General features: G+C 44.4%; 1 protein-coding gene across 4 annotated transcripts in view; it reads left to right on the forward strand.

Moving 5' to 3' along the window:
* The window catches only part of si:dkey-10o6.2 (uncharacterized protein LOC100124608 homolog), a 66,991-nt gene extending 45,615 nt beyond the window's left edge, over window positions 1–21,376 (forward strand). For 3 of the 4 annotated variants that reach the window (XM_068046261.1, XM_068046259.1, XM_068046258.1), the window contains 6 exons: window positions 8,005–8,123; window positions 8,540–8,606; window positions 12,161–12,314; window positions 12,723–12,868; window positions 17,589–17,699; window positions 21,117–21,376. In XM_068046261.1, coding sequence (XP_067902362.1) covers window positions 8,005–8,123; window positions 8,540–8,606; window positions 12,161–12,314; window positions 12,723–12,868; window positions 17,589–17,699; window positions 21,117–21,320 — 801 coding nt within the window. In that variant the 3' untranslated portion in view covers window positions 21,321–21,376. The remainder of the gene's footprint in view (window positions 1–8,004; window positions 8,124–8,539; window positions 8,607–12,160; window positions 12,315–12,722; window positions 12,869–17,588; window positions 17,700–21,116) is intronic. The other variant, XM_068046262.1, reaches the window with a different exon arrangement.
* Window positions 21,377–25,862: the final 4,486 nt, after the last annotated feature.

Raw genomic sequence — 25,862 nt, forward strand, 5'->3', positions numbered from 1 at the left:
CCTGACAATATTCCGACAATAGTAATGAAGACCTGTGCTCCAGAACTTGCCGTGCCTCTAGCCAAGCAGCTCCAGTACGGCTACAACACAGGCACCTATACAGCTATGTGGAAAATTGCGCAGGTATGTCCTGTACACAAAAAGCAGGACAAGTCCAATACGGCCAATTACCAATCCATCAGTCTACTCTCAATCATCAGTAAAGTGATGGAAGTTGTCATTGACAGTGCTATCAAGCGGCACTTGCTGAGCAATAACCTGCTCACTGCCATTCAGTTTGGGTTCTGCCAGGGCCGCTCAGCTCCTGAGCTCATTACAGCCTTGATTCAAACTTGGACAAAAGAGCTGAATTCAAAAGGTGAGATGAGAGTGACTGCCCTTGACATCAAGGCATCATATGACCGAGTTTTTTTTAATTCATTCATGGGATGTGGGCATCACTTGCCAGGCCAGCATTTATTACCCATCCCTAATTGCCCTTGAGAAGGTAGTGGTGAGCTGCCTTCTTGAACTGCTGCAGTCCACGTGGGGTAGGTACACTCACAGTGGTGTTAGGAAGGAGTTCCAGGATTTTGACCCAGCGACCGGGAAGGATTGACGATATAGTTCCAAGTTAGTATAGTGTGTGACTTGGAGTGGCACTTGCAGGTGGTGTTGTTCCCAAGCATCTGCTGCCATTGTTCTTCTAGGTGGTAAATGTTGCGAGTTTGGAAGGTGCTGTCTAAAGAACCTTGGTGTGTTGCTACAGTGCATCTTGTAGATGGTACACACTGCTGCCTCTATACATTGGTGGTGGAGTGAGTGAATGTTTGTGGATGGGGTGCCAATCAAGCAGGCTGCTTTGTCCTGGATGATGTTGAGCTTCTTGAGTGTTGGAGCTGCACCCATAGCGGCACAGTGGCGCAGTGGTTAGCACCGCAGCCTCACAGCTCCAGTGACCCGGGTTCAATTCTGGGTACTGCCTGTGTGGAGTTTGCAAGTTCTCCCTGTGTCTGCATGGGTTTCACCGGGTGCTCCGGTTTCCTCCCACCACCAAAAGACTTGCAGTTGATAGGTAAATTGGCTGTTATAAATTGCCCCTAGTATAGGTAGGTGGTAGGGAAATATAGGGACAGGTGGGGATGTGGTAGGAATATGGGATTAGTGTAGGATTAGTATAAATGGGTGGTTGATGGTCGGCACAGACTTGGTGGGCCGAAGGGCCTGTTTCAGTGCTGTATCTCTAATAATAATAATAAAAAAAGTATTCCATCACACTCCTGACTTGTGCCTTGTAGTTGATACACAGGCTTTGGGGAGAGAGGATGTGAGTTACTCGCCGCAGGATTCCTAGCCTCTGCCCTGTTCTTGTAGCCACAGTATTTATATGGCTACTCCAGTTCAGTTTCTGGTCAATGGTAACCCCCAGGATGTTGATAGTGGGGGAATTCAGTGATTTTAATGCCATTGAATGTCAAGGGGAGATGGTTAGATTCTCTCTTGTTGCAGATGGTCATTGCCTGGCACTTGTGTGGCGCAAATGTTACTTGCTAGTTATCAGCCCAAGCCTGGATATTCTCCAGGTCTTGCTGCATTTCTACAAGGACTACTCCAGTATCTGAGGAGTCACGAATGCTGATGAATATTGTGCAATCATCAGCAAACATCCCCACTTCTAATATAAAAGCAAAAGATTGCAGATTCTGGAAATCTGAAATAAAAATAAGAAATGCTGGAAATACTCAGCAGGTCTGGCAGCATCTGTGGAGAGAGAAGCAGAGTTAATGTTTCAGGTCAGTGACCCTTCATCAGAACTGGCAGAGGCTAGAAATGTAATAGGTTTTAAGCAAGTATTCCGAAGGGATCATTCCCTCCGTGACACCCTGGTCCTCTCCTCCATTACCCCCACCACCTCATCCCCTTCCCACGGCACCTTCCTTTGCAGTTGCAGGAGGTATAATACCTGCCCATTTACCGCCTCTCTCTTCACTATCCAAGACCCCAAACATTCCTTTCAGGTGAAGCAGCGATTTACTTGTACTTCATTCAATGTAGTATACTGTATTCGCGTCTCACAATGTGGTCTCCTCTACACTGGGAAGACCAAAAGCAGACTGGGTGACTACTTTGCGGAACACCTCCGCTCAGTCTGAAAGCATGACCCCGAGCTTCCGGATGCTGACCATTTCAACACTCCCACCTGCTCTCATGCCCACATCTCTGTCCTGGGATTGCTGCAATGTTCCAATAAACATCAACACAAGCTTGGGGAACAGCACCTCAATTACCGATTAGGCACACTACAGCCTGCCGGACTGAACGTTGAGTTCAATAATTTCAGAGCAGGATGGGCCCCCCTTTTTATTTTTAATTTTAGTTATTTTTTCTTGTTTCTTTTTTATGTGTTTATTTTATTTTAGATTGTTTAGTTTGTTTCTACTTTGTCCATCCACCTTTTTTCTCATGTTTGTGTTTGGTGCCAGGCTATTCAGTTTTTTGTCAATTAATACCCTCTCTGTACTTTGTCTTTCCCCACACCATTAACATACCGTTTGCCTTTGCTCTATGACCTTCTGGTCAGTTATTCTCTGATTCTCTGTGACCTTGTCCAAGCAACACCTCTTTTTTTATCGATTGCCCCACCCCCGCTTTACTTGCTTAAAACCTATGAAATTTCTTGCCAGTTCTGATGCAGGGTCACTGACCTGAAACATTAACTCTGCTTCTCTCTCCACAGATGGTACCAGAACTGTTGAATATTTCCAGCATTTTTTGTTTATAACCCCACTTCTAACCTTATTTTTGAAGGAAGGTCATTGATGAAGCAGCTGAAGATGGTTGGACCGAGGACACGACACTGAGGAACGCCTGCAGTGATGTCCTGGAGATGACTGACCTCCACAACCACAATCATCTTCCTTTGCGCTAGGTATGACTCCAAGCAGCGGAGAGTTTACCCCCGATTCCCATTGACTCCAGTTTTGCTAGGGCACCTTGACGCCATACTCGGTCAAATGTTGCCATGATGTCAGGGGCAGTCACTCTCACCTCACCTCTTGAGTTCAACTCTTTCGTCCATGTTTGAATCAAGGCTGTAATGAGGTCAGGAGCTGAGTGGCCCCAGTGGAAACAAAACTGAGCCTCACTGAGCCCCTTCTTAGCACTATCAATGACATCTTTCATCACTTTACTGATGATTGAGAGTTGACTGATGGGACAGTAATTGGCCGTATTAGACTTGTCCTGCTTTTTGAGTAAAGGACATACCTGGGCAATTTTCCAAATTGCCGGGTAGATGCCACTCTTGTAGCTGTACTGGAACAGCTTGACTAGGGGTGCTGCAAGTTCTGGAGCACAGGTCTTTTCTGAATGGAGGGATGTGACTAGTGGTGTTCCGCAGGGATCAGTGCTGGGACATTTTCTGTTTGTCGTATATATAAATGATTTGGAGGAAAATGTAGCTGGTCTGATTAGTAAGGCTGCGGACGACACAAAGGTTGGTGGAGTTGCGGATAGTGATGAGGATTGTCAGAGGATGCAGCAGGATTTAGATCGTTTGGAGACTTGGGCAGAGAAATGGCAGATGGAGTTTAATCCGGACAAATGTGAGGTAATGCATTTTGGAAGATCTAATGCAGGTGGGAAGTATACAGTAAATGGCAGAACCCTTAGGAGTATTGACAGGCAGAGAGATCTGGGTGTACAGGTCCACAGGTCACTGAAAGTGGCAACGCAGGTGGATAAGGTAGTCAAGAAGGCATACGGCATGCTTGCCTTCATCATTCAGGGCATAGAGTATAAAAATTGTCAAGTCATGCTGCAGCTGTAAAGAACTTTAGTTCGGCCACACTTAGAATATTGCGTGCAATTCTGGTCGCCACACTACCAGAAGGACGTGGAGGCTTTGGAGAGGGTACAGAAGAGGTTTACCAGGATGTTGCCTGGTCTGGAGGGCATTAGCTATGAAGAGAGGTTGGATAAACTCAGATTGTTTTCACTGGAACGACGGAGGTGGAGGGGTGACATGATAGAGGTTTACAAAGTTATGAGCGGCATGGACAGAATGGATAGTCAGAAGCTTTTTCCCAGGGTGGAAGAGTCAGTTAGTAGGGGACATAGGTTTAAGGTGAGAGGGGCAAAGTTTAGAGGGGATGTGCGAGGCAAGTTCTTTACACAGAGGGTGGTGAGTGCCTGGAACTTGCTGACGGGGGAGGTGGTGGAAGCTGGTACGATAATGACGTTTGAGAGGCATCTTGACAAATATATGAATAGGATGGGAATAAAGGGATACGGTCCCCAGAAGTGCAGAAGGTTTTAGTTTCGGCAGGCATCAAGATCGGCGCAGGCTTGGAGGGCTGAATGGCCTGTTCCTGTGCTGTACTGTTCTTTGTTCTTTGTACTATTGCCGGAATATTGTCAGGGCCCATAGCCTTTGCTGTATCCAGTGCCTTCAGTCGTTCCTTGATATCATGGGGAGTGAATCGAATTGGCTGAAGTCTGGCATCTGTGATGCGGGGGACTTCAGGAGAAGGCCGAGATGGATCATCAACTCGGCACTTCTGGCTGAAGATTGTCGCAAATGCTTCAATCTTGTCTTTTACACTGATGTGTTGGGCTCCCCATCATTGAGGATGGGGATATTTGTGGAACCACCTCCTCCAGTTAGTTGTTTAATTGTCCACCCCCATTCATGACTGGATGTGGCAGGACTGCTGAGCTTAGATCTGATCCATTGTCTATGGGATCTCGTAGCTCTGTCTATCACATGCTGCCTCTGCTGTTTGGCATGCAAGTAGTCCTGGGTTGTAGCTTCACCAGGTTGGCACCTCATTTTGAAGTATGCCTGGTGCTCCTCCGGGCATGCTGCCATGACTGACCCAGGGCTGATCTCCCTGCTTGATCGTAATGGTAGAGTGGGGGATATGCTGGGCCATGAGGTTACAGATTGTGGTTGAGTACAATTCTGCCACATGCTGATGGCCCACAGTGCCTCATGGATGCCCAGTTTTGCATTGCTAGATTTGTTCTAAATCTATCCCATTTAGCATGGTGGTAGGGCCACACAACACAATGGAGAGTATCCTCAAAGGCAGGACGTCGTCTCTAGAAGGACTGTGCGGTGGTCACTCATACCAATACTGTACAGATACATCTGCAGCAGGCAGATTGGTGAGGACAAGGTCAAGTATGTTTTTGGTTCCCTCGCCACCTGCCACAGACCAAGGCTAACAGCTATATCCTTTAGGACTCGGCCAGTAGTGGTGCTACTAAGCCACTCTTGGTGATTGAAGTCCGCCACCCAATGTACATTCTGCACTCTAGCTACCCTCAGTGCTTCTGCCAAGTGTTCAACATGGATGAGTACTGATTCATCAGCTAAGGGAGGGCAGTAGGTGATAATCAGCAGGTTTCCTTGCCCATATTTGACCTGATGCCATGAGACTTCATGGGGTCTGGAGTCGATATTGAGGACACCCAGGGCAACTCCCTCCAGACTGTATACCACTGTGCTACCACCTCTGCTGGGTCTGTCCTGCTGGTGGGACAGGACATACGCCAGGATGGTGATGTCTGGGACATTGTCTGTCAGGTATGATTTAGTGAGTATGAGTATGTCAGGCTTGACTTGTCTGTGGGAAAACTCTCCTAATTTTGGTACAAGCACTCAGATGTTAGTAAGGAGGACTTTGCAGGGTCGACAGGGCTAGATTTGCTGTTGTCATTTCCAGTGACTAGGTCGATGCAGGGTGGTCTGTCCGATTTCATTCCTTATGGACTTCGTAGCAGTTAGATACAACTGAGTGGTTTGCTCGGCCATTTAGAAGGGCATTTAAGATTTGACCACATTGCTGTGGGTCTGAAGTCATATGTAGGCCAGACCAGGTATGGACAGCAGATTTCCTTCCCTAAAGGACATTAATAAACCAGATGCGTCCTTGCAACAATCGACAATGGTTTCATCGCTATCATTAGTCTAGCTTTTAATTCCACATTTAGTAATTGAATTCAAATTTCACCTTTTGCTGTGGTGGGATTCAAATCCATGTCACCTGAGCAATATCCTGGTTTTCGAGGTTACTACTCTCGTGACAATGCCACTACGCCACTGCCTCCCCGAGGACGGCATCAAGGAGCCCTAGCAAATCTGGAATCAATGGGAATCGGGGGAAAACTCTCTGCTGTTCAGAGTCATATCTAGCGCAAAGGAAGATTATTGTTGTTGTTGGAGGTCAATCATCTCAGCTCCAGGACATCACTGCAGGAGTTCCTCAGGGTTCATATCCTAGGCCAAACCATCTTTAGCTGCTTCATCAATGACCTTCCCTCTATCATAAGGTCAGAAGTGGGGATGTTTGCTGATGATTTCACAATGTTCAGCACCAGTCACAACTCCTCAGATAATGAAGCAGTCCATGTAGAAATGCAGCAAGACCTGGAGAATATCTAGGCTTGGGCTGATAAGTGGCAAGTAACATTTGTGCCACACAAGTGCCAGGCAATGACCATCTGCAACAAGAGAGAATCTAACCATCTTCCCTTGACATTCAATGGCATTACATTCACTGAAACCCCCACTATCAACAACCTTGGGGTTACCATTGACCAGAAACTGAACTGGAGTAGCCATATCAATACTGTGGCTACAAGAGCAGGGCAGAAGCTAGGAATCCTGCGGCGAGTAACTCATCTCCTGACTCCCCAAAGTCTGTCCACCATCTACAAGGCACAAGGTACAAGAGTGTGATGGAATACACTCCACTTGCCTGGATGGGTGCAGCTCCAACAACACTCAAGAAGCTCAACACCATCCAGGACAAAACAGCCTGCTTGATTGGCATCCCATTCATGAACATTCACTCCCTCCACCACTGACACACAGTGGCAACAGTGTATACCGTCCACAACATGCATTGCAGCAATGCACCAAGGCTCCTTAGACAGCACCTTCCAAACCCACGACCTCTACCTCTTAGGAGGACAATGGAGCAGATGCATGGGAACACCACCAGCTGCAAGTTCCCCTCCAAGCCGTTCACCATCTGACTTAGAACTATATCGTTGTTCCTTCACTGTCACTGGGTCAAAATCCTGGAACTCCCTTCCTAACAGCACTGAAATGCACCTACCCCACAAGGGCTGCAGGGTTCAAGAAGGCAGCTCAGCACCACCTTCTCAAGGGCAATTAGGGATGAACAATAAATGCTGGCCTAGCCAGCGATGCCCCCATCCCAGGAAGGAATAATAAAAAAAGGCATCATAATTTTGTCGCAGCCTGCTCAAGAGAGAAAGATGGAAAAAGCTGTTCTCCTCAGACAAGGCAATTCGATGGACATGGGTTGGGGAATTTAGTTACTTACAATTGCAGGTAACCAGCCTCAAAAAATATTCTTCTTCTGCCACTGAATCAGTAGTGTAGCTCCACTGGTGCTCTGGCTTATCTATCCAATTCTATGGTGGATTTGTGGGGCACTTCCCCAAGTATTACATCAGGGAAACAATCCTATAATCGGCGCAGTGTCTCTCTTCTTTCTGCCATTCTGAAGTTTGCAAAACTCTGTTTTTGCTAATTTAATGAAATTATGAACAATTACCAAAAGAATGTATTTACAATTTCACTGGAACCATTGAGCAAAGAATATTTTTTAATGTATTCACATTTCACATGTGCAACTTCATGTATTTACAATATCACTATACAGATCAACTAGAGGAATATTTGTCCTACAATTTCCCAGTTCCTGCTCATGATGAATTTTGTTCTTGCCTCAAAGTAGGGAAGATGAGAATTTTAAGAGAAAAGCTGGGGAAAATTAAACAGCTGGAAAACTGAAGAATCATTAAGGAGAAAACAGAAAGAAACAGCAAAGAGCAGAAAAAGATGAACTGAGGGACACAATAAAGTAACCAGTGTCCAGTGCTTATAAAAGTGTAAATGCTAAGGTTTACCAATCCAGTGAAACCCCAGTGTTGCTATATTAAAGATAGAGCACATATTTTATAATCTTTCAAACAATTGCTCCTTAGGTATTTAAAGTGATGGACATCAGCAGGAATTTCTTTCGACTTCCAAGGGACATTAAACAGCAATATGCCCGTTCCGTGGAATCTGAGACTCCAGGCCATGGGTGGATTGAAGTAGAAAGGTAAGATTCCCTGAAAAATTTCCTCCAGCACAATCCATACCTCCATCAATCCCAACTGCATGATCGGAAAATAAAGAACCCTGAATGGAATTTGCACTGGCTAATTCCCGAAGATTACTTTGTCATGACAGGTACAGTGACATTTTGATACCATGACCACATGCAGCTGAAAATCATGAATTGGTATTTGCTCATATCAATACTTTCTTAAACAAACCCTCCAGGATCACGCCTTTACTCTTGGGGACAAAGGATTATTGCTGCAGAACTTTTCCTCAGTGGATTAAACTGATTGAATATATTATCTATAGGGATAAAATGTTGCATGGTCATGGAATGAGTGGGTTTGAAGATGGCCTGGATAATAATTCTGCATGGCTGTGTAATAAATAATGGAAATGTTATGTGATTCACAGGATAATTTCCACAAACCCTGGAGACCTGAAGGAAGTCTTTAATCTGTCAACATTATATTCAAGTGACGTAAGATCTATAAAATTGGATCAGATTGCTTTTGTATTATAGGTCGTTGTCTATATGGCAAGATTGAGATTTCTAGATGCAGTGTATTTCTTCTATACATTTACAGGAGGAAATGATACTCACAGACAACACGGGCAATGATATGATTGCTGCAGGAAAAGTCATGTTTTTGTAGCAGGGTTTTCAACACTCAATTTCCCGAACTTCATGTTACAATATTCCATTATTGTTCAGCTCAAGACCACTACATAATATACCTTTCATGACATCGATCCTTAGTTTATATTAACTTCTGTTAGCTCAGCAATCTGGAGGCTCATGATTTCTGTGGTAGAATTCAGTAGCCTTCACTCACCTACGTTTACAGAGGGAACATAAGCTGCCCGTCTAAACACATACAAAAGAAAAGGGTAAAACTAACTTCTTATATGGCTCAACACCGATAGATTTATCTCCCATAATGTCAGAAATACACAAAGAACAAACAGCTATCTTTATGATTCCAGGATATACCAGCCACAAAGAGGCCCTGACGGTCTCAGCTGATCTGGACATGTTCCAGATACTACCTGCTTCAGCAGTTTGCTGCAAACACTGTCTTTTAATCACAAAATGGTGTCCTCAGTAGAAGTTGGAACCCAAATACAATCTCAGATAGTATAGTTTTCATAACACTGGAACTTTAAAGAGGATATGAATAAACTTCAAGAGGACATAGACAGGCTGGTAGAATGGGCAAGACATGTGGCAGATGAAATTTAATGCAGAGAAGTGTGAAGTGATACATTTTCGTAAGAAGAACAAGTAGAGGCAATACAAAATAAAAGGTGCAACTCTACTTGGGGTGCAGGAACACAGAGACCTGGGGTGTATGGGCACTAGTCTTTTAAGGTGGCAGGGCAGTTTGAGAAATGGTTGGGCACATGGGGATCCTGGGCTTTATAGAAGCATAGAGTACAAAAACAAGGAAGTCGTGATGCCCTTTATAATCACTGTTTCGGCCTCAACTGGAGTATTGTTTCCAATTCTGGGTACCACATTTTAGGATGGATGTGAAGGCTTTAGAGAGAGTGCTGAAAAGATTTACAAGAATGGTTCAGGGATGAGTTATATGGATAGATTGGAGAAGATGGGGTTGTTCTCCTTGGAGGAGAGAAGTTTTAGAGGAGATTGGGTACTGATGTTCAAAATCATGAGGGGTCTAGACAGGGTAGATCGAGAGAAACTGTTCCCATTGGCAGAAGGGTTGAGAACCAGGAGACACAAATTTAAGGTAAACGGCCAAAAAAAAAGCGACATGAGGTAAAATCTTTTTATGCAGCGAGTGGTTAGGATCTGGAATGCACTTCCTCAGAGTGTTCTGGTGGCTGATAGAATTGTGGGTTTCAACAGGGAATTGGATAAGCACATGAAGAGAGAAAATTTACAGGGCTACGGGGAAGGGGCGGGAGTGGAACTTGCTGAGCTGCCCTTGCAAAGAGCCAGCATGGATGCAACAGTGCAAACGGCTTCCTTCTGTCCTACAACTATTCTATGATACTCTAACAGATGGTAGCTCTGTACATGTAGAGCTAAGGGGCTAGAAATTTGGTTGCATAGTGTCTCCTCAAGCGGTGCTATGGAGGTTTACTGTCTGGTGTTTCATCTACATGCGCCAGAAGTCCTTGAATAGACACAATCCTGATGTCACACAGGCCAACTGGCTGATGTAATGCCCAGATTCCAAACTTGGACCATTCTTGTCCAGGCCATGAATCCATGCATCGCTAACCAAAGATCAGGTGTTCTGCTCCAAGAAAGGGACTGAACCCATGCTAATTAAATAGCTACTCCACAAGTTCCAGGTGAGGTGTTTTTGAGTGCCTGTTCCTTAGACAGTGAGTGAAAGCATTGTGCTTGGGTCTTGGAGGTGATTTTACCAGTCTCTGAATGACCAGGAAATGGAACATCGGACACAGAGAGGGGAAGCTGTGTGAGCAGGGAGGGAGGGAGAAAGGAGGAGCAGGAGGGGGGAGGAGGAGGCATCCTGGACCCCAGCTAAGTGGATGGACTGTGTGTGAGTGAATTGTGAGGCTCTGTTCACATTTCAACAGTTTCCCCAACCCACATGGACTTACCATTCACCACTGTCACATCCACTTCACACTCACCCTCACAACATTGAACAATAAATGCCGCCAACAAAAATCTTCACAAAACACCTTTATACAACAATACATTCAATTACACAAAATGGAACTTTTCACCCTTGTGCATTCCTTTAGTGCCTATCTTGTGGGTGCACTTGATTAACCTCGTGCTACCCCAGTGGCTGCAGCATAGCTGGTGGAAGGTTGCTGACTTTCACTGGACGAGACTGCACACGAACTTGCAGGATGCCCTCAAGCAACCCTGCGCCTTGAGGGCCCGACTTCAGACTTGCACCACCTCAGAATGAGTGGCAGCAGTTTGGGCTGGCTAGCTGAGAGGCAACAGCATGGGCACTGGTGGAGTTGCAGTGGTGGGAGCACAAATGCTATCATCCTGAGAAAGGACAGTAAGTTCGTCCTTCATGGGGCCACTGCCACTCAACGGGGTGGCACCCCATCAATCCCAGTAATCTGCTTGTGCACAGATTGCTGGACTGATATGAGAGCCTGTATGTCTCTTTGGAACACCGAGTTTCAGCTCATGATGGCAGTAGTCTGAGTCCATGACTTCTGAGCTTCCACTGCAGCACTGAGACATCAGAAGGATTCCATCTCTGCTGTAGTGAAAGCGAGACAGCAGCCTCCAGTCTCTGCATGATGGCTGGGTTTACCATTGCTGTCATGGAGTTAGCCACCACTTCGATGCTGAAAAGGATGGGCTCCAAGTTATGATGCCTCCAGCCACGTTGGAACCAGACTCCTTCATGCTGCTAGACAGTGACAGGAGGCTGTCTGTCTCCACCTCAGTCACCAGAGTCTCTGAGGCAGTGTCGCCAAACCTGGGAGCATGTTCCTAAACCTGGGAGCATGCTCCTTTGTGTGTTGTGTCACTCTGCTTCCTGAAATCTTGATTGACCAGCAGCCTTCACTTCAGAGCACAGCTTTCCTTTAATCGTGAGTTTGCCTTTCAGAAGGGAAGGCTGGCTGGACCATGTGGTTTGCTAACAGTGTTGCCTGGCTCCCATATAGTGCGCAGAGACTGCAAGCAGCATGTAATACAGGAGAACAGCCTGGGAACTGCTCAGGCCATACAACAATCACTCAGACGAAGTGGGTACACAAAATTTGCATGTTGCCCACTTCGATCTGAATGGGCATTGGCAGGGTGCGAATCGCGACGCCTTCCTCCAAAAAATGGAGCTATCCAATTTCAAGCCCATAACATTTTTGATAAACCAGTAGCTAAATAAAAAAATTTAAAAAGCTGGAAATTTGAAAGATAAATTGAATCTTTATGCGACATCCCAAAATTCTTCAAAATTAATATCAAATCAAGTAATGAAAATATTGCATACATATTTCTTCTACTTTCTATTTCAGTAAAGAAAACATGATTTTAAAAGTCCCTTTTCTCATTTATATTAGAAATGGCCTGTCAAACATGATCCTGAGTTTACGAAATGCATGGAATCTTTCTTCAAATCCTGTGAGCAGCTTTCTATTCGAATTATGAAACTGATTGCACTGGGCCTGGGTCTCGAAAGTGATTTCTTTGTCAACAAGCACAAGAAGATCGGCAGTAAGTAACTGTTTCAACAATAGCAAAATCTCAATAGCAAAATCTGCTGTGATATTTCCTCCATGGTTAAATAGTTTGCCAGCTTTCATAGTCATGGCTTGCATATGAATAGTGACCACTTAACTAAGATAACTAAATATGCCTGACATTTTTGGAACCATACCCTAATAAAGAATCAACAGCCCCAGGAGATATGGGAAACTGTAGAAATTTTAAAAGAGAGAAAAATTGGTTAAAAATAACAGTGTGATTATTTAAATAGAAAATGTGTTGAAAATTCAACAGGAAGTAGAAAAGTGATAATTATCATCATCTGTTTTAGTTGTTTGTGGTTAATAAGGACAGATTTACTGTAATATAACTTTGCCTTTCAGCATAATGAATGAACTATTATGTAATCTCTTAAAGGTAATAAAAATCCTACAACCCTTAGAACTGCATACTACCCAGCAATACAGAAATCCACTGTGGTGGAACATCAGATGCGATGCGGAGAGCATTCCGATTATGGAACATTCACTTTACTCTTCCAAGATAAGAATGCGGGTTTAGAGGTAATCGTAACGCTCTAAAATGTGACTTTGCTTTCAGATTCAATTTTTCTATGAATTACAACAATCGACTGAATTAGATTTAATGGGGGATATATTCGAAAGTTCCCAAAAACAAGCGTGGAAATCCCGTAAGATGATTAACCCACTTCCATTTGATGTAATGCATGCAGCAAGGCATCTTTGTGCTGCCTCCTGATTTACACAATTTATGTGTGCAGCTAGTGCTGTTCATTGGTTGAACACATCGACAGGAGTTGAATCTGATCTGGGAAAGACAGAAAAATGGCTGAACATGGGGGAGAGCAGGCAGCAAAGATTTGGATACTGCACTGGTGGTCTTGGTGGAGGAAGTGGAAAACAAGTAGAGTTATCCTGTATCTGCAGGGGGCCAGGAGGCCCTCCAAACACATGGTGAAAAAGCAGTCAAAGCTGATCGCTGTGAAAGTGAATGTCAGGAGTCCAGCCCCGAGGACCTGGATGCAGTGCCAGAAGAAGTTTAATGACCTCATATAATGTCAAATCACATATCCTACCAACTACATCATTAGCCTTAGCCACATTCAAACCAGTACACCCCCATCACTCACCGACCAACAATCTTAGGTAATCAGGCCTCATAACTAAGACGCATATACTTCACGTTACCCTCACACACCTAGAACTGTTACAATCCTCATACCCACATGGGCACACACTGCAAGCTAATCAACCAAGACAGTCACATCAGCCAAACAAATTGCACAACACTAATTGACACACTTCCCTCTCTCTTGCAGAAGGTCATGGAGGCAGCAGGAACCTACAGGGGACGAAGCATGCCTGCATGCTTCAGCCCCATTATCAAAGTGCCATTGTTGAGACTGTGGCCAGTGACAGGGCTAAAACAATTGAAGGTGATGATATCTCATATCCGGTCTTCCTTCTCATATCCCACTTCCTCCTCATCCCACACTGTCTTCTGATTTACCAGCTGCAGATGATATAAACAGGCACCTCTTACTTTCATCCCAGCCTGTCACCATGAATTTACCCACGTGCTTTTGTCCTTTTAGAAACCCAGGAAGTGCAACATGGCCAGGCAGTGGAGGAAGACCAAGAGAGTAATGAGCAAAACACTCCATCACTTGATTTCACACTCGTAGCTCAGATAATGACACAGCGCATACTTTACAGAATAGATTAGATCCGGAATCTGCACGCAGTGAGATTTTGGGCATAAGTGACTGCAGCCAGGGCAGGGGCAAGAATGGCACAGATGCCAGCTTGCCAGAGGGTGGGGTCACACATGACTTCTGCTGCAGAGTACTTAGATGAAGACTTTGATGGGGAAGGCTGCAGAAGAAGGCTGATGGGTACGCATAACAAATTGCTTGATGCATTGGGAAGCCTGCGAGAAAGCCTGCAGTTAATGTCAAGGGACATGGAGGAGTCTGACACCAAATTGGCACAGGGCTTTGTACAGAGTTTGCAGCCCATCTGTCCAGCATAGAACTTGTGGTCAACTCCATCAACACAATTGTTGACCCAAACATGATCTAGCATCTGATTACTGATCTCTCAGCTTCCATTGCAGCACAAGCAGCTTGCTGTCATGCAAGCTCTGACTGCTGTCATGCAAAGTCAGCAGTGGGTCCATGGAGCATAAATCTGCACTCTCTCAGGATGACATAATTCATCCTCCCACACCTGCCACTCCGCCAGTGCCTTTGTTGTTGTCTGTCAGCCAGTCTGCCCAGACTCCTACCATCTGTTCCAAGATGGTGCAGTCCAAAGCCGGCCATCAAGGCCCAGAGCTGCTCAAGGGCACCCTCCAAGGCCATCCAGAGTCTCCTCCACTGAAGGTCAGCAGCCTTCCACCAGCCATGCTGCAGCCACTGGGGAGCACTGTGTAGGAGCACTCAAACAGGCAAAGAATAAGGGAATGCAATATGGCATGATTTCATTAAAAAAATTTGGTTGGAATGATTATTTTGTGGTGGCTTTTATTTTTGCATTGTGGCTACAAGGGCGATGTGATGACCAGTAACAGAGGGAGTGTGGGATTGTCGGTGAGTGGGGAATTAGGGTTGAGGTTCCCGAGATCCCACTCAAATTACTTATACATGTACAGCCTGGGCAGAATGGGGCTATCTAGGTTGCAATCTTCCTTGCTCTTCCTCCTCCTCCACCTCCTCCCTGTGCACCTACCCCTCAGCTTCTTGCTGTATAGCTGGTGGCAAGGGCTGTCCCCTCATGATGGTGAGGTTGTGTCATATGCAGCATTACACTATGAATCTTGAGATCCACTCAGCTGAGTCCTGCAGGGCTCCCCCAGAGCACTCCAGGCAGCAGAAGAGTTGCTACAGCACACCAATGCTCTGCTTTCTCAAATTCCATGAGGCAGCATAGCTGTCATTGTATACATACTGCGCAAGTGTGCAGAGGTTGCAAACTGGAATCGTGAGCCATGTCATCAGCGGATAGCCCTTGTCGCCCAGTAACCACACTTTGGTTTGCCATGCTGCATGAAATAACAGATGGCACAGTGGAATACCACAGAATGAAGACTTCATGACTGATGCCAAGATACCAGGCATTGACTTAAATGATGCCTTTGGTCACACACTATCCGGATGTTAAGGGAGTGGAATCTCTTTCGGTTCCAGTACAAGACAATATTGACATGTGGTGCCTGCAAAGCAATGTACGTGCAGTCAATGGGACCCTGCACCATGGGGAATTCTGCAATCCTAGCAAAAGTGCGAACTCACTCCCATCTGCACTAAAGTTATCTTTCTTTGAATAGAAAGCCTCAGTGCAACAGTGGATGGCAAACTGCGAAATGTGGCTAATCCTTCCAACACCAGCTTAGAAGGAGCCAGATGCATAAAAATCCATCACCATGGTCACCTTACAGCCATTAGTAATGCAGTCTTTGCCCTACTGAGGTTGGAGTTGCAGCTGCAACAGTTGACAGATTTCAGTCAGGACCTTCTTAGCCAAATGCAGATAGCTTACAACAACACAACTTAGATTTAGATCGCACATTTAGTGTAATATAACATCCCAAGGCACTTCAGAGGAGCATTAAAAAGCAAAGTTAGACACTAGACCACATAAAGTGATATTTGGGCAGATGGCCAAAAGCTTGGCCAATGAAGTAGGTTTTAAGGAGCATCTTAAAGAAAGAGAGGTTGAGAGGTAGAGAAGGAAAAAGATTTCGGGAGGGAATTCCAGAGGGTAGAGCCCAGGCAGCTGAAGGCATGGCCACTAATGGTGGATCAATTAAAATCAGAAATGTTCAAGAGGCTAGAATTAGAAGAGAGCAGATGTCTCAGAGGATTGTGGGGCTGGAGGAGATTACAGAGTTCGGGAGGGGTAAAGCCATAAAGGGATTTGAAAACAATGATGAGAATTTTAAAATCGAGGTACTGTTTCCAGGAGCTAATATAAGTCAGCAAGCACAGGTGTGATAGGTGAAAGAGATTTTGTGGTCTTTTTAACAAGGTTTATCAGACTTTTTAAAAGTTTTCATGTTGACCTTTAAACAAGATTGATCTGATTTGTTTAAAAAGTCATTTACATTAAAACAATGAAAAAGGCTGATAAATCTTGTGAAAGCATTTTTGCTCTGAAAAAGACATTTACATTTTAACATTTAAAAGGTCCCTTCTGGTGCCAGCATCCTCTTTAAGTATTCACAAGATGAGAGGAGTCATCTTAAAGCCTGGACATTCCATTCCTAAAATTTTTCTGCGTGAATATTTTATTGTTAATGGGCAATTAACCCAAATTCACACTTCTTTCATACCTACGCCATTTAAATCTGCAGGTTGGCAATTGAAGTTATAAGGCCTTGGGTGTAACGTAGATTGGCGCTCCGCAACTTCCAGATTTACACACTACAGTCTCTCCGATGTCCTATAACAGTGAACGCTGAACGTGTTGCTGTTATTGGCACCACCATCCTCCAGTAGTTTTCTATCACAGTTTCAGGAGCCAGGATCCCCGTTCCTTTGAGACGGGGATCCCACCTCCATGATCTGCTGGCCAATCAGAGATCCGGCAACTCAGTAGTATCAGCAGCACCACCGGGAGCAGTAGCCACTGCCAGTACTGCAGAAGCCTTGGACCCAGGCCCGGTGCTAGAACCCCAGACCAGAGGTAGGTGAGGCAGGGTCATTGGGGCCAGTCCGAAAGGCCCCGATGAGGGGGTGGTCGTGCAGCCCAAGGGGAGGGGCGTCCTGGGGAGTAAAGTGATTCCCAGCGGGTATCCTCCATGGGTCACAGATTGACCATAAAGGAGGGACAAACCCCCAATCCCACAGGAAGGCTGCCTCATTTTACAAGGTGACCTCCCCGTGTGGAGGAGGTACCCCCACCACTCATAAGATCTGAACAGCGGTGGGAAGAGGCTCTTAATTGGCTGTTAATAGGCCACTTAAGGGCTTCAATTGGCCACTGAGAGGGAACACTGTCATTGGCCTATCCTGCCCCGGGTATGTTGCTTGGCAAGAGGAGGCAACAGGCCTTTCACGCTCCCCGCTACCTGTCATGATTATGGGCCTCAGGAGGGCCCATAAAACTCATCCCATAAAGAACAGCCACTTGGGTAAGGTATGGCTGCCTGTTACCAGCATAATCCTTCTCCAAATTGGGTGAAAGGGATGAAATAAACTGGAAATGCTATCTGATGTGATTGCTCTTGGTATTTCAACACTTTACAACATCCACATTTTAGGTTATGAACCGTTCTGGCCAGTTTGTTGCTGCTCCCTACATCCCAAAAACTGTTCTACTCAACATAGCTAACCTTCTGCAGAGGTGGACATCGGACAGATTGATTTCCACGGTGAGATGGCAGTTGTTTTGTAAAATAGTTATTTGAAATGAAAATAATCTTTTACTTTTTTGTGCATTAAAATTATTTATTTTTAAGTAGTTTTACTAGATTTCATTAGAGAACAATATCGACAAGTACGAAAGAGATAGAGAGTAAGATGAAGAGAAAAAGGGAGCATATGACAGATGTCAGGTTGACAATACAAGTGGGAACCAACCTGGAGAGTTCAGAAGGGCAGTGAAAAAGCAAATAAGAGAGGCAAAGAGAGAAGTATAAGAAAAATCTGGCAACTAGTATAAAGGGGAATCCAAAAGTCTTCTATGGGCATATCATTAATAAAATTGTAGTAAGAGGAGAAGTGGGACCAATTCGGGACCATAAAGGGGATCTGTGCATGGTGGCAGAGGACACGGTTGAGGTACTAAATGAGTACTTTGAAAGCAAGAAGGTGCTGCCTTCTGTCGTAGTGAAAGAGGGGTAGTTGAGAAACTGGATGGCTAAAAATTGAAGAGCAGGTATCATTAGGAAGGCTGGCTGTTCTTAAAAGTTGCTAAGTCACCAGGCTCGGATGGGATGCATCTGAGGATGCTGAGGAAAATAAGAGTACAAAATGGAGAGGTACTGGCCATAATCTTCCAATCCTCCTTAGATAAAGGGGTGGTGCCAGAGGACTGGAGAATTGCTAATCTTACACTCTTATTTAGAAAAAGGTGTTAGGATATGCTCAGCTACTACAGGCCAGTTAGTTTAACTCAGAGGTGAGGAGGTTTCTAGAAATGATAATTCAAGACAAAATTAACAGTCACTTAGACCTCTGTGGATTAAGGAAAGCCAGCAAATCATGTTAAAGGCAAATCATGTTTAACTGACTTGGTTGAGTTTTTTGATGAGGTAACTGAGAGGGTTGATGACGGTAATGCCATTGGTGTGGTGTATATGGGCTTCAAAAAGGCATTTGATAAAGTGCCACATCATAGGCTTCTCAGCAAAGTTGAGGCCCATGGAATGAAAGGGGCAATGGCGCCATGGATACAAAGTTGGCTGGGTGACTGAGAACAGAGTAGTGGTGAACAGCTGTTTTTGGAACCGTTTTGGGAAATACAGTGGTGTTCCCCAGGAGCCAATATCAGGACCATTGCTTTTCTTTGTATAGATTAATGGCTTACAATTGGGTATACAGGGCATAATTTCAAAATGTGCAGATGACACAAAACTTGGAAGTATTGAGAACTGTGAGGAGGATAGTGATACACTGCAAGAGAACATAGGTTGCTAGAACGGGCAGACACTTGGCAGATGAAATTTCATGCAGAGAAATGTGACGTGACTCATTTTGGTAGGAAGATCAAGAAGAGTCAATATAAATTAAACAATACAATTGTAAAGGGAGTGCAGGAACAGAGTCACCCGGGGGTATATGTGCACAAATCATTGTAGAGGACAGGGCAAGTTGAGAAAGTGTTTAAATAGGCACACAGGATCCTGGGCTTTATAAAAAGGCACAGTGTACAAAAAGAACGAAGTTACGATGAATCTTCATGAAGCACTGTTTTGGCCTCAACTGGATTATTGTGTCCAATTCAGGGCATCGTACTTAAGGAAGGATGTGAAGACTTTAGAGAGGGTGCAAAATAGATCTATGAGAATGTTTCCAGGGATAAACGACTTCAGTTACAAGGACGGATTGGAGAAGCTAGGGTTGTTCTCCTTAGAGAAGAGAAGGTTGAGAGCAGATTTGATAGAAGTGTTCAAAATCATGAGTGGCCTAGACAGAGTAGAAACCGTTCCCTTTGACAAAGAGTCCAGAACCAGAGGACACAAATTTAAGGTGACTGGCAAAAGAACCAAAGGTGACATGAGAAAACTTTTTTTTTAATATGTCCAGTGGTTAGGATCTCGAATGCACTGCCTGAGGGGATAGTGGAACATGGGAGCACAGGAAATAAGAGCAGGAGTAGGCCATTCAGCCCCTCGAGCCTGCTCTGCTATTCAACTAGATCATGGCTGATCTTCTACCTCAATGCCATTTTCCCAGACTATCCCCGTATCTCTTGATATCTTTACCCTCTCCAAATCTACTGATCTCTGTGTTGAACATACTCATTGACTGAGCCTCCACAGCCCTCTGGGATAGAGGATTCCAAAGATTTTCCACCCTCTGAGTGAAGAAATTCCTCCTCACCTCAGTTCTAAATGACCTACCTCTTATTCTGAAACTGTGTCCCCTGGTTGTCAACCCCCCAACCAGGAGAAACATACTTCCTTTATCAACCTTGTCAAGCCATATAAGAATTTTGTATGCTTCAATGAGATCACCTGTCATTCTTCTAAATTCTAGAGAATACAGGCCCAGTCTCTTCAATCTCTCCTCATGGGATTATCCCGCCATCCCAGGAATCAGTCTGGTGAACCTTTGATGCACTCCCTCTATGGAATTTATATCCTTCCTTAGGTAAGGAAATCAAAACTGAACACAATACTCCAGGTGCAGTCTCACCAAGGCTCCAGCAAATTCAACTAGCTAAACGGCCTTCTTGTGCACTTCCTTATGCTTTTACTATCACAGTGTATGAGTTGAAAAGTTTAAAAAGCACGAGTATAGAATCTAGAATTTCCTAAGACCTATTGATAGCCTAAAGATTATGCTAATAAATTAATGTACACACAGACCAACCTGAAAATCATAGAATTATAGAGTGATACAGCACAGAATGAAGGCACTCAGCCCATTGCACCAATGCTGGCTCTTTGATAGAACTATCCAATTAGTACCATTCCCCTGCCTTTTCCTCATAGACCTGCAGTTGCTTCACCTTCAAGTATTTATCCAAGTCCCTTTTGAGAGTGGTTTCTGAGTCTGCTTCCACCACCTTTTTAGGCAGTATATTCCAGATCATAACAATTTACTGTGTAAAAAATTCTTACTTTGGTTCTGATTCTTTTACCAATTACTCCTGGTTACCAATCCTGCCACGGGAAACAATGTCTCCTTACTTGATCACATCCAATGATTTTGAACACCTCTACTAAATTTCCCCTGAACTATCTCTGCTCCAAGGAGAACTCTAGTCTCTCCACGTGACTGAAGTCCCACATCTCTACTAGCCTTCCAGAAAATCTCATTTGCACCCTCTCTAACATCTCCCTAATACAGCTTCTAGCTCATTTTTAAAAATAATTTTAAGGTTCTGGTCTCAACCACCCTGTCTGACACCTTCTTTTATGATTGACCTGTTCAAAGACACATTTCTTTATGTCTGTCCTACGTTTGCCTTTTACAGTCCGGAGATCTCTCCTGTGCCCTGATGCTTCTGAAAATATTGCATTACTCACTGGTTGAACCCATATTATAGAAATCTTTATACATATGCTTACAATGACATGTGAAGTATACAAGTCAGGTAAATTGTTGTTTCATTTCCTCAGAAACATCGAGTCCCAATTCCACAGTCTGATGATATGTTGAACAGCCCTCGACAGTCAGTGGCTTTCTTTGTTCATCCGGATCATGATGCAACACTTGTATGCTGCGATGGATTGGACAAGTACCCACCCATCAAGGCTATTCAGTACCTGAAGGAGAATTTAAGTGATGTATTTCAAAGGGAATCCTATCCAACTGATGATTGAACAGAATGGCAACCAGCAGACATGTAAATTCAAATGAATTAAAAGGATTTATCGAAGTATTAATGTGCTTATTAGAGCAGCAGAATACGATGTCATTCACCTCGTTGTAATGTTTATCTCGTTCATTTGCTGAAATCCCAACTTCTGTAGGAGTGTGACGTTAGGAAAATCTGAGATTAGTCATTGGGCCATTGCCAGGTAATTCCTGGCTGCAGCGAGAAGGCTACCATTTTAGCTGCTGTAGATAAGGGAGAAATTAAAGGGCAATATTTCTTCAAATACTATGCTAGAACACATAATTTTTTTTAAATTTCTGGAAATGAATTTCTCCATCCTTACCATACAATTTATGAATAGAAAGCAAAAACACATAAAAGTTTAATTAAAAAGAAAACATCTCATATTTTATGCATATCTGAATAAATTGCTTCAAAACAATACTGATCCACGATTCAGTTGAATTCCTTTTAGTGCAGTCAACTATTAAGATATCCAAAGGCAGTGATAGGCTCTACAGAATCGATCTCAGTGCCCTAGGATAAGATTCCTGCTCCAATATGCTATACAGTGGACCCCTTGGGAAAGTGTGTGTGTATCTACAGGCCAGATTTTATTCCAGCAACGGGGGTCTCCACAGCAGGCTGGAAAGTGGTGGGGGGTAGGGGGGAGTGAGAACCCACCTCGGCTGTCTGTCAGAACCCGACAGATATTTAACAGCAGAAAGGCAATTAACTGACCAGGGTGGGGGGTTGCCATCCTTTTAAGGGATGAGCTCTCGCCTCCAGCGCTGCCAATCAATTGGAAGGCTAGCAGCTCTGCAGTACTGACAGCGCCACGAGAAGAAATGGGCACTGTTGGTACTGCAGGAAGTGCTGCCACACAAAGAGAGAAACCCTGGGAGAGGTAATTGGAGTCGGGGACATTCAGGCAGGCCCCCGTAATGGGGTGGGGTGGTTGGTGATGGTGGGGGCCAGGGCTTCCTGGGAGGGGGTGCAATTTCCGCCGAGGGGCCATGGAATGCCCACAAGGGAGGGGACACACCCCAACTCCTCTAGGAGGCTGCCTGGCAGTGTTACCCCATGGCAGTAGGCCATTCTGCCTTCAACAAAATTGCGGTGTGTTGTATAATGGTATCAAGGGGTTAATCTTGAGGGAATATAAAGACTACCACCCACCAGGATGAGGTAAGAGATCATGTGGGAGAGACTTGAGAATAGTTACAGCGTGGCTTTAGAAGGAGACACACAGGCTATTGTGGAGTGTATATAGTTACTATGCAATAAAGATTAATGTTTAAACAGTACAGTCTAAGAACCTCTTTGGCTAGATTCTATACAGTGGCAGCATTAAGAACCAAATATATAACAAGGTGAACAGCACTGGGATTGAAGTCCTATACCAGAAGAGAAGAAACTTTAAAACAAGTAGCTGAAAAGAGTGAAATCAACTACAGATCTGAGAAGACTGAGAAAAGCTCCATAGAATGGAAGTGTGGCTGAAAAACAAGCCATCGGATGAGTTATTGTGCCAGCGATCGAGAAATCCCAGTTTAAAAAAAGCCTTTGAAGAGCTTCAAAAATTGATTTTCTAAAGGCTCCATGTGAGGGAGAGAGAGAAAAAAGGGAGAAACCCTGAAAAGTACGTGAACTGAGAGAGAAAAAAGTCCAACAGTGAAAAAAGCATGGGAAACCCCCAAACAAAGCAGAGACTCCAGTAACGCAGCCACAGCTGTGAGGGAAAAATCATTAAAGCAGTCAAGTGTGAAAAACATAAATAAACTCTAATTCAAAAAAAAGCAACTGGAATTTATAAACAGCTCTGTGAATTCCAATTAGCAGCTGTGTAAACATTTCAGTTAACTGCTTAAGCAAAGAGAAACCCGCTAGGGAACCCAAAAAATCAATGAACACTGTCAAGCACTCCATCAAAGCAAGCCAGCCTGAATAAAAGAGTTTCTTAAAGGGGAGAACTTTAAAAGGTCAATAAAAAATTTAATAATGGATCAAAAATTGGGAGCTCCAGAGAGTTTCAAAAGTCATGAGAGATCCAATCAGACTCAAATTTGGGAACGATGGAGGAAAAGGTTCCTCAGAGATAGAATTACATCAAAATTGGACAGCAGGTCTGAAACAGAACAAGTGAATACATTATTATATATAATTGGAGCTGATGATATAATAGCAAGACAATGTATTGGGGTAAACATCAGCCACATTTGATGACGTCTTAAAAGCTTGTGATTCCTACTTCCATTGGCACAGCAGTAACAGCCCAATCATATGAGGTGAGGAAAGACCTTGGTACAGGGCAGAACAAGAGGCACCAGGAAAAAAAGTACACTGGGGTGGGTGGGGGGATGTGCGGGGAAGAGAGCAAAAGACCCCTTTAAACTCTGCCAGCGCTGTGGTGCAAAAGCTTCCCACAGGCGTCAACAACATCTTGCCAATAGAGCAGAATGCTTTTATTGTAGAAAAATAGGGCATTTCAGTAAGATGTGCTGAAGTAAAATCTCAACTACTCTCAAGCTCAAAAGGAAATGTAGTTAAGAATAGAGAGGTAAATGCAGTTAAGCAACCTCCTGCAGCAGACCAATCGAAATATTTTCTGGGCGAGATCAATGATCCGAAACAAGCATTTTGGTCAGCAGACATATATATCAACGGACATATCACTAATTTCAAATTGACACAGGAGCAAGCATGATGGTCCTGTCAGATAAAGAGCCATGGCTTTACACACACTTTCTGCAACCAACAGAAACTCAGTTACATGGCCCAGGAGATGTTGTACTTGAAGTAAAGGGGAAGTTACAAGCAATACTTCAATGTAATGGAAAAAAGAAATCAGGAGTTCTCACTCCTAAGTAGAAGAGCTTGTATTGACCTTCATATTATGAAGAAAGTTGAAAAAATAAACAGGAAGAATCCAGGACCCAGGACAGAGGGAGAGTCCCTCAACCTGACCTGAGCACTGCAGAGAGTCCAGATTCCACCAGAGAGCCCACACAATGCAGAGAGAACCTGCACAACACAACACAGCTCACCATGCTGCTCAAAGACTACAAAAGTGAGAAAGAGAAATGCAGCAAGTTGCTACATGAGTGCTACATGGACAGAGAACTTGGGAAGAAGCAAGTTCAACAAATTTGTCAGGTACACAGAGAAGATCAAAGAGAAACTCTTAAATTCGACCCAATTCTCAACAAGACCATGGGAACAGTTGGCAATGGATTTAATTTTTCTTTGAGGGAAGATCCTATCTAATTATAATTGATTCCTTCTCAAGATGGACCAAAGTTAAGCAGATGTACACAACAACAACTGGAGCAGTCATTAGAGTTTTACAAGAAATTTTCGCAACACATGGTACACCTGATCAGATAGCATCTGATAATGGACCACAATTTGCAAACGATTGTTTTACGCATTTTGCAGAAGAATGTGGATTTGTTCACCTAACAAGCTCTCCTAAGTATGCACAATCAAATGGAGAAGCTGAGCGAGCAGTCAGAACCAAAATCAAGATTTCCAATTCGCACGACTGACATACAGAACTACTCCATTCTTCTTTCTTCTTCTTTGGCCTCCTTGTCTCGCGAGACAATGGGTAAGCGCCGGGAGGTGGTCAGTGGTTTGTGAAGCAGTGCCTGAAGTGGCTATAAAGACTAATTCTAGAGTGACAGATTCTTCCACAGACGCTGCAGATAAAATTGGTTGTTGGGGCTGTTACGCAGTTGGCTCTCCCCTTGCGCTTCTGTCTTTATTCCTGCCAACAACTAAGTCTCTTCGACTCGCCACTCTTTAGCCCCACCTTTATGGCTGTCCGACAGCTCAGGTGATCACTGGCAACTGACTCCCACGACTTGTGGTCAATGTCACAGGACTTCACGGTGCGTTTGCAGACGTCTTTAAAGCGGACAGATGGACGGCCAGTGGGTCGGATACCAATGATGAGCTCGCTGTACAATGTGTCCTTGGGGATCCTGCCATCTTCCATTCAGCTCACATGGCCAAGCCATCTCAATTGCCGCTGGCTCAGTAGGGTGGATATGCTGGGGATGTTGGCCGCCTCGACAACTTCTGCGTTGGAGATATGGTCCTGCCACCTGATGCCAAGGATTCTCTGGAGGCAGTGAAGATGGAATGAATTGAGACATCGCTCTTGGCTGACATACATTGTCCAGGCCTTGCTGCCATAGAGCAAGGTACTGAGGACACAAGCTTGATACACTCGGACTTTTGTGTTCTGTGTCAGTGCGGCATTTTCCCACACTCTCTTGGCCAGTCTGGACATGGCAGCAGATGCCTTTCCCATGCGCATTATTGTGCGGATTAGCGCTATCAGACCTCTTAATGGGAAGAAAACTTCGAACGCAACTTCCAATTCTACCCAAGAAATTACTGACAGGATTGCAAAGCAAGGATTATCAGAGTACAAGACAGAGAAAAGTTGTATCAAAACAAACAGACCCATAATTATAACAGAAGACACCGTACAAGAAACCTACCAAAAGTTGTCAGAAGGGCAAAAGGTATGGGTACA

This window comes from Heterodontus francisci, chromosome 14 (assembly GCF_036365525.1).
Source record: "Heterodontus francisci isolate sHetFra1 chromosome 14, sHetFra1.hap1, whole genome shotgun sequence".
NCBI lineage: Eukaryota > Metazoa > Chordata > Chondrichthyes > Heterodontiformes > Heterodontidae > Heterodontus > Heterodontus francisci.